The sequence below is a fragment of the Typopeltis vanoorti genome, chromosome 16, assembly GCF_054136105.1.
Source record: "Typopeltis vanoorti isolate ZY-2024b chromosome 16, IOZ_Tvanoo_1.0, whole genome shotgun sequence".
NCBI lineage: Eukaryota > Metazoa > Arthropoda > Arachnida > Uropygi > Thelyphonidae > Typopeltis > Typopeltis vanoorti.
Window position 1 is genome coordinate 103,344,989 of NC_143564.1, and position 17,575 is coordinate 103,362,563.

A 17,575-nucleotide genomic window follows, 5' to 3' on the forward strand; every position below is an offset into this window, starting at 1 on the left:
CAATGCTAACCCAAACTCTCCTACAAATCAACCCAGACAAGAAGCCCATATAATATATGGTATAGGACTCCTATACCATATATTAAAGGCATCTCTGAATGTGTGGCAAAAATTACGAAAAAATATTAACTCATTGCTACCTATAAATCCATGAACCAAATTTGCAACTTGCTATCTTCTCCATAAGACGAACTCTCACCATTGATGCTACCTGGCGTATACAAAGTACCATGTTCGTGTAACTTGTCTTACAATGGACAAACAGTAAGATCTATAAATAAAAGCATCTCTAAACATTGACTACATCTGCCTTATCAAACCTTGCACAACATGGAATCAAAAACACTAACCACAGGATCCATTGGCAAATCGGTAAGCTGTTACATATCCATATATGAACATTTATATTACTATTACTATTATTACGGGCAACTCCAGGGAGTCATTAGACTCATCGAGGGAGGCCCCAAATCATATTCATCACAACTATTTGACATTCATACAGTATCTATCATACCTCGCCTTAAACTCATTCACTGTCACAGCATCCACCACAGACTCAGGGAGCGCATTCCACTCATTCACTACTCTAAAAGTAAAGAACCCAGCTCTAACACCTTTACTAACCACACTTTTGCCCAGTTTCCATGGATGTCCCCTAGTCCTCCCACAACCAGCCCTGTTCTCAAAAATATCTTCTGAATTAATTTTATAGAAACCCTTCAGTAATTTGAATGTCTCAATCATATCTCCCCTCCTCCGCCTATCAACCAATTTTTGCAACCCACAAATCCTCAACCTGTTCTCATACGGTTCATTCCACAGACCTGCTATCATCTTGGTCACTCGCCTCTGGATCCTCTCCACCTCCTCCCCATCAAGAAGAAACCTAGGTGACCAAATCTGAGCACCTTTTATGGTTTTAGCAATTTCTTTATATAAAGAAATTGCTAAAACCATACTTCATAGATCTAATCTTAATCAGAACAAACAACTGTTTTACTATTCCAAAAGTTTGGAAAATTGTTATCCTCAATTGTATTAAATAATTTATCTGTTATTTTTTAATTTAATTAATTATAAATTCATCCCAGAAGTTTTAATCTATGAACATGTGACTGTATATGTAGAGAGATTCCAATTTAAGCATGCAAGCTACTGTTTTTATTATTATTATTGTTCCGGGAAACTCCAAGGAGTCGACAGACTCATCAAGGGAGGCCCTAACATCGTGTCTGGAACAACTATTCAACATTCACACAGTATCTATCATATCTTGCCTTGAACTCATTCACGGTCATAGCACCCACAACAGACTCTGGAAGCTTATTCCACTCATTCACCACTCTCCAAGTAAAAAACCTAGCTCTAACACCCTTGTCAACCATGCTCTTGCCCAGCTTCCATGCATGGCCCCTAGTCCTCCCACCACCAGTCATATTTTCAAAAATATCTTCTGGATCAATCTTATAAAAACCCTTCAGTAATTTGAATGTCTCAATCATATCACCCCTCCTTCGCCTATCGTCCAATTTCTGCAACCCACAAATCTTCAACCTATTCTCATAAGGTTCATTCCACAGACCTGCTATCATCTTGGTCACTCGTCTCTGGACCCTCTCCACTTCCTCCCCATCACGAAGAAACCCTGGTGCCCATAACTGGGCACAGAAGTCCAGATGGGGTCTTATCAAGGCTCGATACAGAGGAACAACAACTTGTTTGTCTCTGCATGTTAAAGTATTTTTCATAAGCCAAGTGATTTGGTGAGCTGTTTTAGTCACTTTTGCAATGTGCCCCCTAAACTTCAACTCGCTATCCACCAGCACTCCCAAATCCCTGGCCTCATCAATCTCCTGGAGTACGGTACCACCAATGCGATATACTGCTGCTATGCTTTTCACCCCAAAGTGCATAACCTTACACTTTGCCACATTAAACTGACATCCATTTTTCCTAGTCCAGTCCTCCAAACTATCCAAATCATCCTGTAAAATTTTGACATCCTGTGCACTCACAATTGCTCTACCCAACTTTGCATCATCAGCAAACAAGTGAACACTTCCTCTCAAATCCTTTCCAATATCATTGATGAACAAATTGAAAAGCAGTGGTCCAAGAACAGAGCCCTGCGGCACTCCACTAGCCACAAGACGTCTTTTTGACTCCACTCCTGAGTAAACCACTCTCTGGTATCTCTCCTTCAACCACCCTCCTATCCATCTCACCAAACCTATATCCATCCCCATCTGCTCCAGTTTACTGATTAGGGTTCCATGTGGTATCCTATCAAAGGCCTTGGCAAGGTCCAGTAGAATCACTGTAAACCCATTAGCCTTATCCAGTTCAGCCGTCACTGTGTTATAAAACTTGAGCAAGTTACTGAGGCATGATCTACCCTTCACAAAACCATGTTGTCCCCCATACAATATCCCATTTTCATCTATTTCAATCCTGTATTCTTTTCTTGACTAATTTCTCTAAGACCTTGAGAATGATTCCTGATATGTAATCGGTCGGTAATTTACAACAGCAGTCTTGGATCCACCTTTATGCAGTGGAACTATTTTCCCCTCCTTCCACCCGCTCGGGACTAACCCAGACCCAAGACTCAAATTAAACAAAATGGTCAAGGGTACTGACAATTCTTTAGCTGCTTCTCATACTACACGAGCTGGTATACCATCCAATCCCACAGATGTATTGACATTGAGGTTATGCAATAGACTACTCACCTCCTCTTCATTCACCACCATTCCCCGTATAATCTACTGGTTTATTCGTTTCTGCAATGTCACCACCTGGATGATATATTCTTGCAAAGTGCTCACTCAGTAACTCAACTATCTCAACTGATTCAGTTACCTCCCTACCATCGGCATTCTTTAAAATCATTCTGCCATGTACATTTTTCCTTTTACTTGCTACGTATCTAAAAAACTGTTTAGGATTCTCTTTAGCCTGCATGGCCAATGTTCTTTCGTAATCCTTTTTTGCTTTTCTTACCACACTCGTCACCCTTCTGGCCTGTGCTTTATACCGTTCATGTGCCTGCCGGTCACCTTTCTCCTTAAATTCCCTCCATAGTTGTTTCTTTTTTTGCAGCTCAAGCTTAATGGTGTTATTCATCCATTTAACCCCTACTTGATTTATTATTCGGACTCTAGGTATACAGTCAGCCATTGCTTCATGCAAGCACTTCTTAACTACCTCCCATGCACTATCAACTTCTAGTCCTTGCAGTTGTATATGCCATGGCACTGAGCCAATCAAATTCCTAAGTTTGTCATACTTTCCAGCCCGATAATTCCACATGTACCCTGTCTAAATTGTAAATTCTACACATTTAGCCACCTCCCAAGTCAAGACCCTATGATCACTCTCACCGATTGGTGGCAATGTGGTCATATTTGTTACAGCCAAATCCTCAGATGTAATTACTAGGTCAAGCACTCTCTGACCCCTAGTATTTTCCATTACATGCTGTCGCAGATAGTTATCCCTTAATAATCGCATAAAATCCATTTCCTTCCTCCCGTGTGTCCTCTCCTCACTCTAATCAATGCGACCATAGTTGAAATCTCCCATAATAATCACCCTCCTTCCACTCATTTCTTCTATTTGCTTGTGCATACTGTCACCACCATCTTTTCCATCACCTGGTCTATAGCAGCACCCAATTGTATATTTAGTTCTGCTAGCCACAATCTCACACCAAATGGCCTCAAATGTGCTCTTTTCTCTATACTGCAATTCAACTTCTATTCTCCTTGGCTGTAGCTCATCAGCTATCATCAACAATACTCCTCCCCCCATTTTATTCTCTCTGTCATTCCTGAACACACTATACCCATCGCATTCAATCCCACTAGCTATATCATCTACAGTCAGCCATGTTTCACTAATACCAATAACCTGTGGTCTGGAAGTGCCAACCATGGCCAAAAACTCTTCTTTCTTGTTCCTAATACTCCTAGTATTAGTGTACATGAATTTAAGACCCCCATTAGCCCCAACCCTACCTTGATGCTTTATATTAACTATCCCACTCTGGTTTGTTGTCCTTATTTGCTCTAGCATATTATATTCATTCTTACATTCAACTGCCTCCCTAAGAACTATATATCTACTCCCCCCCCCCCCTAAACAAATCTAGTTTCCCTGAATTTGCACATCCACTACATTCAGCAACACTTTCTCAAGTCTTCTTACACCGTAACCATTCAAATGCAAGCCATCCATCTTATATAGATCCTTTCGCCCATCAAACTCACTCCACACGTCCACAAATTCCACTCTACTCGTCATACATAACCCACGCATAAAGTCATTCGCAATTATGGCCCTCCTTTTAAACATTTCACTGTCATACCGTGGCAAAAGACTAATCATTCTAACTCTCTCACTCGTTTCTTTTGCTACCTCAAACAATTCATTCAGGTCTTCTATCATTTCCATTTTATATCCTTTCAAATCATTCGTACCTGCCACAACAATCATTTCTTTCATCCTTTCCTTTTGCTCTCTAATAGACTCAGTTACATCCTTTATGGTCGCACCAGGTTGGTACGATTTTGTCAAATCCTCTACTAACACACCTCGTACTAACGAGTCTCCATACAGCACTCTATCCTTCATTTTGTTCATGTTCACATTCATACGTCTATTTTTCCTGTCATACCTTTTATTATTGGTTGGTTCATTCAGTCGACTTTTGTTCATGCACTCTAGCTGCTGTTTTGCCCTTTCTATCGCACCATTCAACAAAGCAATCTCACTCAATGCATCTATCTCATCTTTTTTATTCTCTGAGAAACCATTAATACTATCATTCACACTCCCATAATTCTCATGTACAACCTTGCCGTTTCTTGTCATATCGCTATTTTCTTCATTCTGAGGTTTGACAAAAATATCACACTCACGATCCGAAATACACTTCAATTCCTCATTCTCCCTACATTTTCTACATTCAATCCTTTATTATCATCTATCCATACTCCGACCGCACTCCGCAAAGCATACATTTCACAGCTAGTACACTGACTCATTTCTTTTATACTACCATTCTTTGATAAAGATGGCGAACCATCATTACTGGCCGCCATTTTCCTGCGTACAGGTGCCATAATTATTCGCAACGTGTTTTATCAAATAATAAGTTATAACACACCAAAAACACACAAACAAACGCACTAAAATATGCAAGGCAAACAAAACTACGCAATATTAAGTAATTTTATCAACGATAACTGAAAATAATACTTATCTTATCAGGAGTTTGCACGAACACTACGCACTACGATATAACCTCTAACTCATCGTTTTTTTTTTTAATTCAGTTCGTATTGTTGTTCGATAATTGTTCTGATGTCTTACGATACCTAAGATGAAATTTTTTAAAAATAATAAAGTTATTTACTATGGCATATGTGTTTATTCTGTAGTTATGGATACATCACAGGTTTCACTGTATAAGAAAATACTGATAAGTTGGTAGTTGGACATATCAGTCTTTGCACCACACCTATGCAATGGAATTATCATACATTATTTCCATTCGTATGGGATCTTTACCAAGCTAAGACTCAAATTATACAAACATATTAAGAGCCTAGTCAGTCAACTGAAATTCTTTTAGTACAGTGTTTTGCCAAACTTTCAGCAGCTGCATACCCCCTTTTAAAATTTTTGCAACACCAGTATATCCCCTCTTGGGCAAAGGCAATTTGGAAGAAGTTATATTTCATTCAAAAGTGAATAATTATAAACATATTTATTTATTATTTAATGTTTGTGTTATAATAAATTGAGATGTGAAACAATTGTTTTAATTATTAAAAACATTTTAGTTATGAACTCAGTATACATAGAATAGAAAAAAAATTATGAATTTTAAATTTTCAGTATAAAAACAAATAGCACAAATGAAATTTAGTGAAGAGTTTTAACCCTGTGGTTAAATTTTTAATGCAAACACTTCAAACTACATTAAAACATGATCATGCTATTGCCCAATGCAGCACTAGTGGAAGATGCTAAATACAGGTAAAGAGTGACTTTGTTTTTGTTTTTTTGCATTTTGTTTAAAACTTCCTTTTAGATTTTTTAGTTATTGAAAAATGAACTAGACAGTAGACCTGCGACAATGTGGCAACAAAAATATAAAAGAAAAAAAAGTAATCGGAATTTAAAAAAAGTGCTTATCCCTGTTGAAAGTTTATTTTTCACTTGGTTAGACTATAATAAATTTAGTTTAATCCTTTATCCAGGGAGCAAGGAGATGTGTTTTGCATTATGGGAGATACTGAGATAGGAATGATGTTAGCTTGTTCCACCTTTGCAACGAGTTGCCCAGTGTTGTACCACCTTACCCCAGTCCTGAAGATACTTTCAGGTGCAAACTTTGTTTGCTCACACTTGGATAAAGGATTAAACTAAATTTATTATAGTCTAACCAAGTGAAAAATAAACTTTCAACATCTTTCTCTAAATCTAGAGTAATTTAATAAAAAGGTGGCACACTGTTTTTATAGGTAGAGATGACCTTGCTAATACTTCTGCCTAGTATCTCCACATGGGCCTGACTCCCTGAAGAAACCTCAGTAAAGGTCTAAACTAGTCCGGGTAGTGGCCCTTCCCTTAATGCATAATATTATATATACATATCCGCAAGGAGATGTGTTTTGCATTATGGGAGATACTGAGATAGGAGTGATGTTAGCTTGTTCCACCTTTGCAACGAGTTGCCCGGTGTTGTACCACCTTACCCCAGTCCTGAAATACTTTCAGGCACAAACTTTGTTTGCTCACACTTGGATAAAGGATTAAACTAAATTTATTATAGTGCTCATCCCTATTCTCTCCCTTCCCCCCAAAGACCTCTTGCATATCCCTGGTGGTATGTGTACCATACTGGGAAATACTGCTTTAGCATATATGCTGATATCCCATCTGTTCCTGTTGCTGAATTCTTATCCAGGTTATGCAACAGCTCTAGAAACTCTCATGCACTTCTCTCTCTCTCTCTCCATCCACTATGGTGGTATAACTCTACATTGTTGATAAATCTTGGCAAAGTGAGTACTCATTATTTGTACTATTGCTTCTGACCATCTACATTTAATGTTATTCTTTTGCATTCATTCTTTCTCTTTTAGTTGCTTTTATCTTTTACAAAAGATAAAATTCTTTTGGATTGCCTTTAGCCTATGCAGGCAGTTTCTTTTTGTATTCCAACTTAGCTTTCCATACAACACTTAATTTTCTGGCCAGTGCTTTATATATTTCATAACTCCTTTCACTCTTATTCTTACAGTGTTTCTTCCACATCTTATGGATCCTTTGCTTAGTAAGATTGTATGTCCATGTCACTCTCATCCTATTTGTTCTTTGAACTCTAAACACAAATTCAGATACTGCATTATTTAAGCATGCTTTCAAAGATTCCCATGCACTGATGTTCTCATGAATTCATAATTTTCAGATTGATTTGTAGCTCATTATGTCCTGATTGGAAGTAATCAATGCCTGGGAAGTAATCAATATGGAGGTTCCAATCAGGAATTATTTAAGCATGCTTTCAAAGATTCCCATGCACTGATGTTCTCATGAATTCATAATTTTCAGATTGATTTGTAGCTCATTATGTCCTGATTGGAACCTCCATATTGATTACTTCCCAGGTCAGTATGGCATGATTACTGTCATCAGCTGGTGGAAAAGCAGTCAAATCCTTAACTGAGATGCTTTCTGATGTCATGACTAAATAGAACACTTTGTCCTCAAGTTACTTCTTTCACATGCTGTTTGAAAAAAAAGTTGTCTCATAAACAGCTCAGTAAATTTTTCCTTCATTCTTATAAGTTTTCTCTATATCCACTCAATATCTGGATAATTTAAGTCACCCATAACTGCTCTTTTAGTACCTATCATGGCTTTAGCAGTACATACCCCCCCCCCTAGAACTGAGCCATCAAGTTTGTAGCAACACCCCACCATATTTCATTCTGTTAACCCTCCACTGCACACCAGGCCATTATTGCCTTCATGAGTTTTTGTCCTAACGGGATTCAATTCATCTGATATCATTAAATACTCTTTCCCTCCTCTCCTATATATCTTCTATCATTCCTAAAAATACTATATCCCTTACATTCAATTCCATTTATACATCAGGCTCTAAGACCTAGTTTAGTTAATGCAGACAGGTGTGTGAAAGAAAATATAGGACTGTTTTATTGTAACTCCATTGAACTGGTGTCTATTGTTCATCTACTTTCCATTAAGCCTATTAAAACAGGAACAGCAGCTGCCAACAGACAGCTTTCCCATAAAGTATTCCAACCAATTACAACTTTTGACTCTTCAAAAAAAAAAAAAAAAAAGAGAGAAAGAAATACATAGATACTTCAGAATAGTTTTGCTTAGGTTCCTCTTACCTTAATTCTTGCCTACACACAGCACCATTTCACTAGGTTCTGTAACCTCTTGTATGTTGGATTTATGCATACAAAAATTTAAAGCTGCATAAGTTGTTCTTGCCCCATTTTCAAGACTTTTGTGCCATTCTTCAATTCTTGGAATATTGGACCATTGTGGTTTGTAAAATGATAGAATGAATGGTATGTACTATCATTCATAAAACTATGGGTGGGACTTGAGGTCAGTGAGGAAAGATCTTTTATATATGCAGAAGAAAGAGGATAGGTGAATGAACTGACTTCTGGGTTCCTAAATTGATATTGTCCACTAAGGGATAGATGACCATAGGATAGTATTTATTGAGAAGGCCTCTATCCCAAATTTAATTATATATCTTGGAGATGTTAAGAGTAACTGCTCAAGTTCTGGATTTGAAGACACTGTATTGGTGATCATGAATAATCATGCAATCTTGGAGGCCCACTAGGTAATAACTAGTGGTCTCCAAGTCTGGCAAACAGCAATAATTTTCCAGTTCTGTTGATCTGAAATACACACAAGGGGAGGAGGTCCAGAAAGTTCTGATGAACACCTAGACCAGAAATGATATTAAAGCAACTGATATAACTACAAGAAAGAACATATCCTTTAAGCCCCATGTTTCATCAAATTGTAATAATTTGTTCTTTTTCTTTCTTCTTGTTCTAGGTGTTTATCAGAACTTTTCAGACCCCCCCCCTCTCATATTTTAAGTTCCTTGTTTTATGATATATAATGAGTTTTGAGTATTAATCTTTTTTTTAGTTAAAATTATCAATATTCTTGTAATAGATCATCCAGGGGAAAATAGATATGTGATGTTTTTTTTTTAGGGCAATGACATTAACAATGCTGCATGCAGGATAGCCCGAGAAGTGGCCAAAGAAGGAAATGCTCTAGTAGCTGGTGGTATTTGCCAAACCCCATCATACCTAAGTGGAAAATCAAAGGAAGATGTCCAAGAAGAGTTCCGTAAACAAGTCAAAGTATTTGTTGAGAATGAAGTAGACTTTCTTATTTGTGAAGTAAGCACTGTTAAATATATATTTTTTTTTTTTAAATTTCATTTCCTTATAACCAAAAAATCGATTCATTTTAAGGAATGGTACAAGAAACATTCTCAAATGTTTCTTGTGCTGGGAAATGTAGTAATAAGCAAATATCTAATTAATTGATTAAAACTCTTTAGTGTAAAGCTACACTAAAGAGTTTTAAGCTACATTAAAACTCTTTAGTGTAGCTTTAAGTTTTCATGCCTGTCTGTCAATTTTAGAATATTCCATTGTTCTTAGTTCAAAGTAGCTGATAAAAAGTTACATTTTAGTGATTTATCTGTTAAATATTTTTTTTTAATTTCATTTACTTATAACCAAAAATCAATTTGTTTCAAGGAATGGTACAAGAAATATTCTGAAATGTTTCTTTTGCTGGGAAATATCTTCATAGAATAAAACGGGAATTTTGCCACATTATTAAAATATAGTTGCATTACTGCTATTTATTTATAATGTTAGCTTGAAATTTCCTGATGTTAGTAATATCAGGATTCCTAATTTAATGAATCAGGAAGTCGAATATGTTAAGTTCAGAATTAATATTTACATTTGAAATTTCAGCTTCACAGCACACTTTATGCATTAATCAGAAGATATTGATTGTGATTAATTATATATTCTGAACAACAAGGCTAATATGATCAAAAGGCTCAGCAAGCCTGAAGAAATCCAACTGAATTGCTTCCAAACATCCATTTGTTCTAAAAATTGATGGAGTCCTAAAAATGCATAAAGAAGTACCCTTGAGACTTGTTGCAGATTCTAGATTCAATCTCTCCAAACATTTGTCATAGCCAGCATCACTGCACATAGGAAAAAAAAAAAAAGATTTCCTTCATATTAATAAAGTTTGCATTTCATTGTAAAAAAAACTAAGGAATTAGTGATATACCATCACACTTCTAGCAAGCCTAGATGAAAGCTTTTCCCACTTGGTTATATTATAAATTAAAGCTGCCAAGAAATTATATTCTTGTTTCATCCTTTATCCAAGTGTAAGCAAACAAAGTTTGTACATGAAGTAATGTCATGACAGGGCAATTTGTACAGGGTGGGTCAAAAGTCACAAAGGGGTTTCAATATTTAATAACTCCTTTATTTTTTGTTTTAAATTTAAAATACCATAGCATCATATACAGTATATATAGGAAATAAATTTACACTAGGTGTGAAAAATCAAATCTTGTAAATGGTGTCCATTTTCTGCTTGGCACAAACGTGCCAAGCAGAAAATGGGGTTCAGGTTCCAGTGCTCTGATTTTGGCCCGAATATTGTTTTTCAGCTGTTTGGAGTGTCTGAGGCTTGTTAACATGAACTTTTTCTTTGAGATAGCCTCATAGGTAGAAATCAGGACTTGTCAGATCTGGAGAACGCAATGGCCAGCTTATGTCGCAACCATGGAAAATTATTCTTCCTTCAAAAATTTGCCTGAGACATTGGATTGTGGTCCTTGCTGTGTGAGCTGTTGCTCCTTCCTGCTGGAAGCACATGTCATGTTTGTCTTGAATTGCTGCGAGTAAGAAATTTTCAATCATAGACCAATATTCATCTCCTGTAACATTGACAGGTTTTCCAACGTGGTCTTCGAAAAAGTAAGGTCGATCACTTCTTCCGACATCGCCCCACACCAGACCATACACTTAAGGGGGTGAATTGCCCTAGGAATTTCTGAACCCCAAATCCTGCAGTTTTGTTTGCTAATGAAGCCATTCAAATGAAAATGTGCTTCATCTGACATTATCAGCTTGTGGATAAATTGAGGATTTCTCCTTACTAATTCTTGAAATCTGTGGGCATAATCTGGTGGCTTCAGCTGTTGCACCAACTGGATTTTATATGGAAACAGGTTCAAGGTTTTCAGAATATGCTGGAGTAACGTCCGAGAGACTCCAACTTGCCCAGACTGCCTTCAAGTTGATGTGCTCCGATCTTCTGTCACACTCTCCCTTACATATAAAATCCAGTTGGTGCAACAGCTGAAGCCACCAGATTATGCCCACAGATTTCAAGAATTAGTAAGGAGAAAAAAGTAAGGTTTTGTTCCTAACAGAGCACAATCTGCCTGTTTGTGGATGGTCGCTTACTGAACCTTGTTCCTCAAAATGACCAATCAAACGTCTAATCATCGATTTGCTTGGAGAATCTCTCATGCTGTAATGGTGACAATATGTTCATTGGATCAGAATTATTGATTCTTGGTTTTGATAGCAAAATTTCACAGTTTGTGTTTGCTGTTTGGTTGTAAATAATTTTTCCATGGTAAATCTCTAAGTTCTTCTTTATAAAATCTGTAAAGAAAAATTTAAAAAAAAAATTAATTTAAAAAGTTATTAAAACTTCAGACCCCTTTGTGACTTTTGCCCACCCTGTATGTAGAGGCTAATGACTTCACATCAATTACCTTAGTATCCCATAATGCAATGCACAAACAAGGCATGTATAATGCTATACATTATGGGAAGGGCCGCTACCCAGACTGGTTTCGACCTTTATTGAGGTCTCATCAATTGAAGCCAGACCCAGAAGTGATACTAAGGTTGAAGTAATGCAGAAGTCAGATTTTGATATAGAAGTAGCCAAATAATAAGTAGTGTGACAATTTATTATTAAAATATTCTGGATTTAGAGATAGATGTTGAAAGTTTTTCCACTTGGTTATATTATATAAACTTTCAATATCTATCTCTAAATCCAGAGTATTTTAATAATAAGGTGTGACACCTTTTGCCTACTTCATATGTGGAAATATGACTTAATCATTACTTCAACCTTGATAATATACGAAGGCAATTGATGTGAAGTCATTAACCATATATTCATTTTTTTTTAAATTAACTGACTTAAAACCCGAGAATTATAACACAATGACATTTATTTGAAAAAACGCGACATGTTTCGTCAAGAATGACTTCATCAGGCGATAAGAACATAGAAAGATATTAAAAGACACTGAAATTAACATTGACACACTCCAAAGCTATACAATTATAAAGCCATAATATTCGACTGTAAAATACAGTTATTATGAGCTTGAACTAAAGTCAGAGTTAAAGTTCTATTGTTGTACACCTGTGCATGTGTGGAATCACACGATCTCCAGTATCTAATAGTAGAGTTGAAAGAGTCAGGCAAATTATAGCTAAGATTGTTATTCATGTGAAAAGGGTCCAAGGTGATTTCCTTTGACTCGACAATGCAGCGCTCTACCTCATCATGGCAGATGTGTAGGTTTGAAGTTGATGTCCAATTTATTTCATGTTGGTGGCTTTTGTTGTTCGTGTTTATTGAAAGCAGGACATGGCCTGACAGAGCAGTTGCTCTGGTTCTTTTATAAGCAATGTCGCGCTGGTGCTCTTCGAGATGTAGTAAGATAGATTTCTCCGTCTGCCCATAGTAAGGCTTTCCGCATTCACAAGTGACCTTGTATACACCTGGGAATTGTAGAAGGTTGTGAGGTTGTTTATAGTTGTTGAAGCGTGATCTTATTTTGGCATAGTCGAGAAGCACGTTTTTATGTTAAACTTCTTTAGAATTCTACTCAGCTTTTTGGATAGTGTGCTGATATATGGCAAGACGATATGACCTTTGGAGTCGTCCTGTGTCTCTACGTTGACGGTGGGATAATTGGTTGTTAATATTTTTTAGAGAGTAGCTATTGTTTTTAAAGGTCCATTTACAGATGTTGTAGTTCCTTTTTTCAGTTCTTCTTCATCCGACAGTACAGATCTTGCACAATTCGCTAGAGTTGATATAATACCCAACTTTTGCGCTGGATGGTGATGGGATGATGCATGCAAATATCTGTCTGTATGAGTTGGCTTTCTAAATATAGAGACTTTAATTGATTCAGGCGTCTTGGTGAGTTTAACATCTAGGAAACAGATGGAACTATTTTCTTCAATCTCCATAGTCAATTTTATATCTTGATGGCAGTTGTTTAAGTGGTCGAGAAACTTTTGAAGATTCTCGGTACCATGCTCCCATATGAGGAATATATCGTCCACATATCTAAGCCAAATTTTCGGTTTTAAAGTAAAAGAGGAGATTGCTTTTTGTTCAAAGTCCTCGAAAAAAATGTTGGCTAACACAGGAGAGAGGGGGCTTCCCATAGCTAATCCTTTGACCTGTTTGTATAGTTTACCTTCGAATTCAAAATAGCCAGAGTTTACACAGTGAGATAACAGAGAGAACATTTTATTTGAGATCTTGTTTTTTAAAATATGGAGAACGTCCTGTGTCGGAACGTTGGTAAAGAGTGCTACCACGTCAAAGCTCACCATGTCAGAAGATTTTAGTTTTAGGTCCTTTATTTTAGAGACAAAATCTGTTGAGTTTTTAATATAAGAAGAAGATTTTCCCGCATAAGCTTTTAACGATGACGCCAAATATTTGGATAACCTCTATGTGGGTGAGTCAATGCTGTCTACTATAGGTCTCAGTGGATAGTTTTCTTTGTGTACCTTCTGGAGACCATATAACCTTGGAATGAGGGGGGGGGGTGTAAAGAGCGGATGGAGAGCTGTGTATTCCGTGGAATTTCTGTGGTCTTTTGTAGGAGATTATTGGTTCTATTGTGTATTTCTCTTGTTGGATCTCTCTCAATTTCCGAATAACTATCTGAATCTAACAGTGCTAAGATTTTTTCTCGGTAGTCTATTTTATCTAGAACTACAGTTGCATTCCCCTTATCAGCCTTTAAGATGACAATGTCCTTGTTAATCCTTACATTTTTAATTGCAAGTCTCTCACTAGGGGATATATTATCAGAAGGAGGTTTTGCGTTGTTGATTGCAAGAATTGCTTCGATGCGAAGTAAACTCGCGTCTGCAGTAGGAAGTAGCGAAGCTGCCTTCTCCATCTTAGTTAAAAGTAGTTCTTTAGGGATGCATTTTGGTGCCAACACAAAATTTAGGCCTTTTTCGAGAATTTTCTCTTCATCGGGACTTAGCACGTATGACGATTTGTTAATCACCAAATTTTTAAGTCTGCTATGACAATTATTTAAGGTAGATCTTTCTTGTTTTGACTTGAGAAAGTTGAATTTCCTGATTAGCTTCTGTTTGTTTAAGTTTTGATATTGTAATGCACGGTGTGTACTTAAATCTCTAATGTGATTCCAAGAATCCAGATCTAAGCAGGCTGCTTATTGGTTTTCTAAAGATGTTTTTTCTGTGAAAAGCAAAGATAAATTGCATTTTGTATCACAAATCCTCTCTGTTAAAAGTTCAAGTTTAGCTCTAGTGTAAATACGGTGCGCTCTTTCTGTAGTAATGATTTCTTTAAATTGTAGGAACTTTGGAATAATTGAGGAAAACTTACATTTCTTCAAGAAGATAAGTCTGTTGATATTAATTCCAATGCTCTTTAGTGTCTTCTGATATGCTTTCATAAGTGAACAATTACCCTCGTCAGAAGGGAAATGATGATTAGTACTATTAACTCGGGGTTGGGATATGTTCATTTTTTTTAAATTAACTGACTTAAAACCCAAGAATTATAACACAATGATATTTATTTGAAAAAACGCGACATGTTTCGTCAAGAATGACTTCATCAGGCGATAAGAACATAGAAAAGCCATAGAAAAAACATAGAAAACATAGAAAGCCACCAACATGAAATAAATTGGACATCAACTTCAAACCTACACATCTGCCATGATGAGGTAGAGTGCCGCATTGTCGAGTCAAAGGAAATTACCTTGGACCCTTTTCACATGAATAACAATCTTAGCTATAATTTGCCTGACTCTTTCAACTCTACTATTAGATACTGGAGATCGCGTGATTCCACACACGCACAGGTGTACAACAATAGAACTTGAACTCTGACTGTAGTTCAAGCTCATAATAACTGTATTTTACAGTCGAATATTATGGCTTTATAATTGTATAGCTTTAGAGTGTGTCAGTGTTAATTTCAGTGTCTTTTAATGTCTTTCTATGTTCTTATCGCCTGATGAAGTCATTCTTGACGAAACATGTCGCGTTTTTTCAAATAAATGTCATTGTGTTATAATTCTCGGGTTTTAAGTCAGTTAATTTAAAAAAATGAACATATCCCAACCCCGAGTTAATAGTACTAATCATATATATATATATGAGTTGCCCTGTCATGAAGTTACTTCATGCATAAACTTTGGTTACACTTGGATAAAGGATGAAACCAAGAATACAATTTTTGGCATCTTTAATTTATTTTATTTCTTTTATTGCATACACCTCCAGGGAGTCTAGACTAATTGAGGGAGGGCACCTACTCTACAACTCTGTCTCTACCTACTACAACGAGCTACAACACTGCCATCTACTGCCCACCATTTATAAGTCCTAGATGTTACAAATCTATTTACAGATGTCTCTATAGAAGAAACAAACAGCTACAAAACCTTTTCCTGCCAGAAACCATTCTTCTGTTTAAATATTACATCAAAACTTCTAGTTTCAAGGAAAAAAAATATGAAAAAAAGAGTTATGGGCTCACCTCCTTCTCCACTTCTAGCCAATTTTTAGTGAAGCTATTTGAAAAGAGTCCTGGATAACTTCCAAAAACCCATAATTTAGTTTATGTTATGTGAATAACATAACATCTGGCAAAGTTCAAATGAAACAACTAGAATTCACACACTACCTAACTCAACATAACTTAAACTATGCTAGAGTCCTATTGGACTACAGATTTTTTTTTTTTTTAACATACTCGTAGAGGTCTCTGAAGGGAACAAACTGAATTAGCATGTAGAAAGCTTACCCAACTAGAAGATACCCCTGTGTCACCTCTCATCACCATCCTACATGAAAGAGAGAGAGAGATTTGAGACTTATGTCTGTTATATTGCATCTCTTCTTTTCCACCAGACTTCAAATGACATTTTTTCTTTCAATATATTTTTGTACTCATCTTGCAGAGACACACCTTAGTTACTGTTTTTTTTGATCCTTTCCAAAATAGGGACAACATTCCAAAAGTAATTCCAGATGCACAGCGTTCAGTGTGAATGGCCTTGAAGTGTTTTTATTCTTTCATTTTTCCAATGAAGTTTAATATACAGCAGTATTATTATTATTTCGGGCTACTCCAGGGAGTCCTTAAACTCATCGAGGGAGGCCCTAAACATCATGTCCACACAACTATTCCACATTCCCACAGTATCTGTAATACCTTGCCTTGAACTCGCTCACTGTCATAGCACCCACAACAGACTCTGGCAGCTTATTCCACTCATTTACCACTCTAAAAGTAAATAACCCAGCTCTAACACCCCTGCTAACCACTCTTGCCCAGCTTCCATAGGTGTCCCCTAGTTCTCCCATCACCACCAGTCCTGATCTCAAAAATATCCTCTGAATTAATCCTATAGAATCCTTTTAGCAATTTGAATGTCTCAATCATATCTCCCCTTTCCGCCTATCAACTAGTTTCGGCAACCCACAAATCTTAAACCTGTTCTCATATGGTTCATTTCATAGACCTGCTATCATCTTAGTCACTCGCCTCTGGATCCTCTCCACCTCCTCCCCATCAAGAAGGAACCGAGGTGACAAAATCTGGGCACAGTAGTCGAGATGAGGTCTTAACAGGGCTCGGTACAGAGGTACGATAACTTGCTTGTCTCTGCTCGTCAAGGTATTTTTCAACAACCAAGTGAGTTGATGAGCTGATTTAGCTACTTTTGCAATGTGTCCCCAAAACTGCATCTCTCTATCTACCAACACTCCAAAGTCCCTGGCCTCATCAATCTCTTGGAGTACAGTTCCACCAATGTGGTATACTGCTGCTAATCTTTTCACCCCAAAATGTATAACCTTACATTTTGTCACATTAAATTGACATCCATTCTCCTTAGCCCAGAACTCCAATCTATCTAAGTCATCCTGCAAGACTTTGACATCTTCTGCATTTACTATCGCCCTACCCAACCTTGTATCATCAGCGAACAAATTAACTGTTCCACTTAGATCCTTCCCTATATTGTTAATGAACAGATTAAACAGCAGTGGTCCAAGAACAGAACCTTGTGGCACACCACTAGTCACAGGCCATCTTTTGGACTCTA

The 17,575-nt window shown here is 36.9% G+C and overlaps 1 protein-coding gene across 1 annotated transcript in view; it reads left to right on the forward strand.

The window, feature by feature from the left end:
• Positions 1-17,575, forward strand: part of LOC150098230 (betaine--homocysteine S-methyltransferase 1-like) — an 88,396-nt gene that overhangs the window by 34,185 nt on the left and 36,636 nt on the right. The window contains exon 4 of the mRNA XM_090405927.1: positions 9,297-9,488. Coding sequence (XP_090262053.1) covers positions 9,297-9,488 — 192 coding nt within the window. The remainder of the gene's footprint in view (positions 1-9,296; positions 9,489-17,575) is intronic.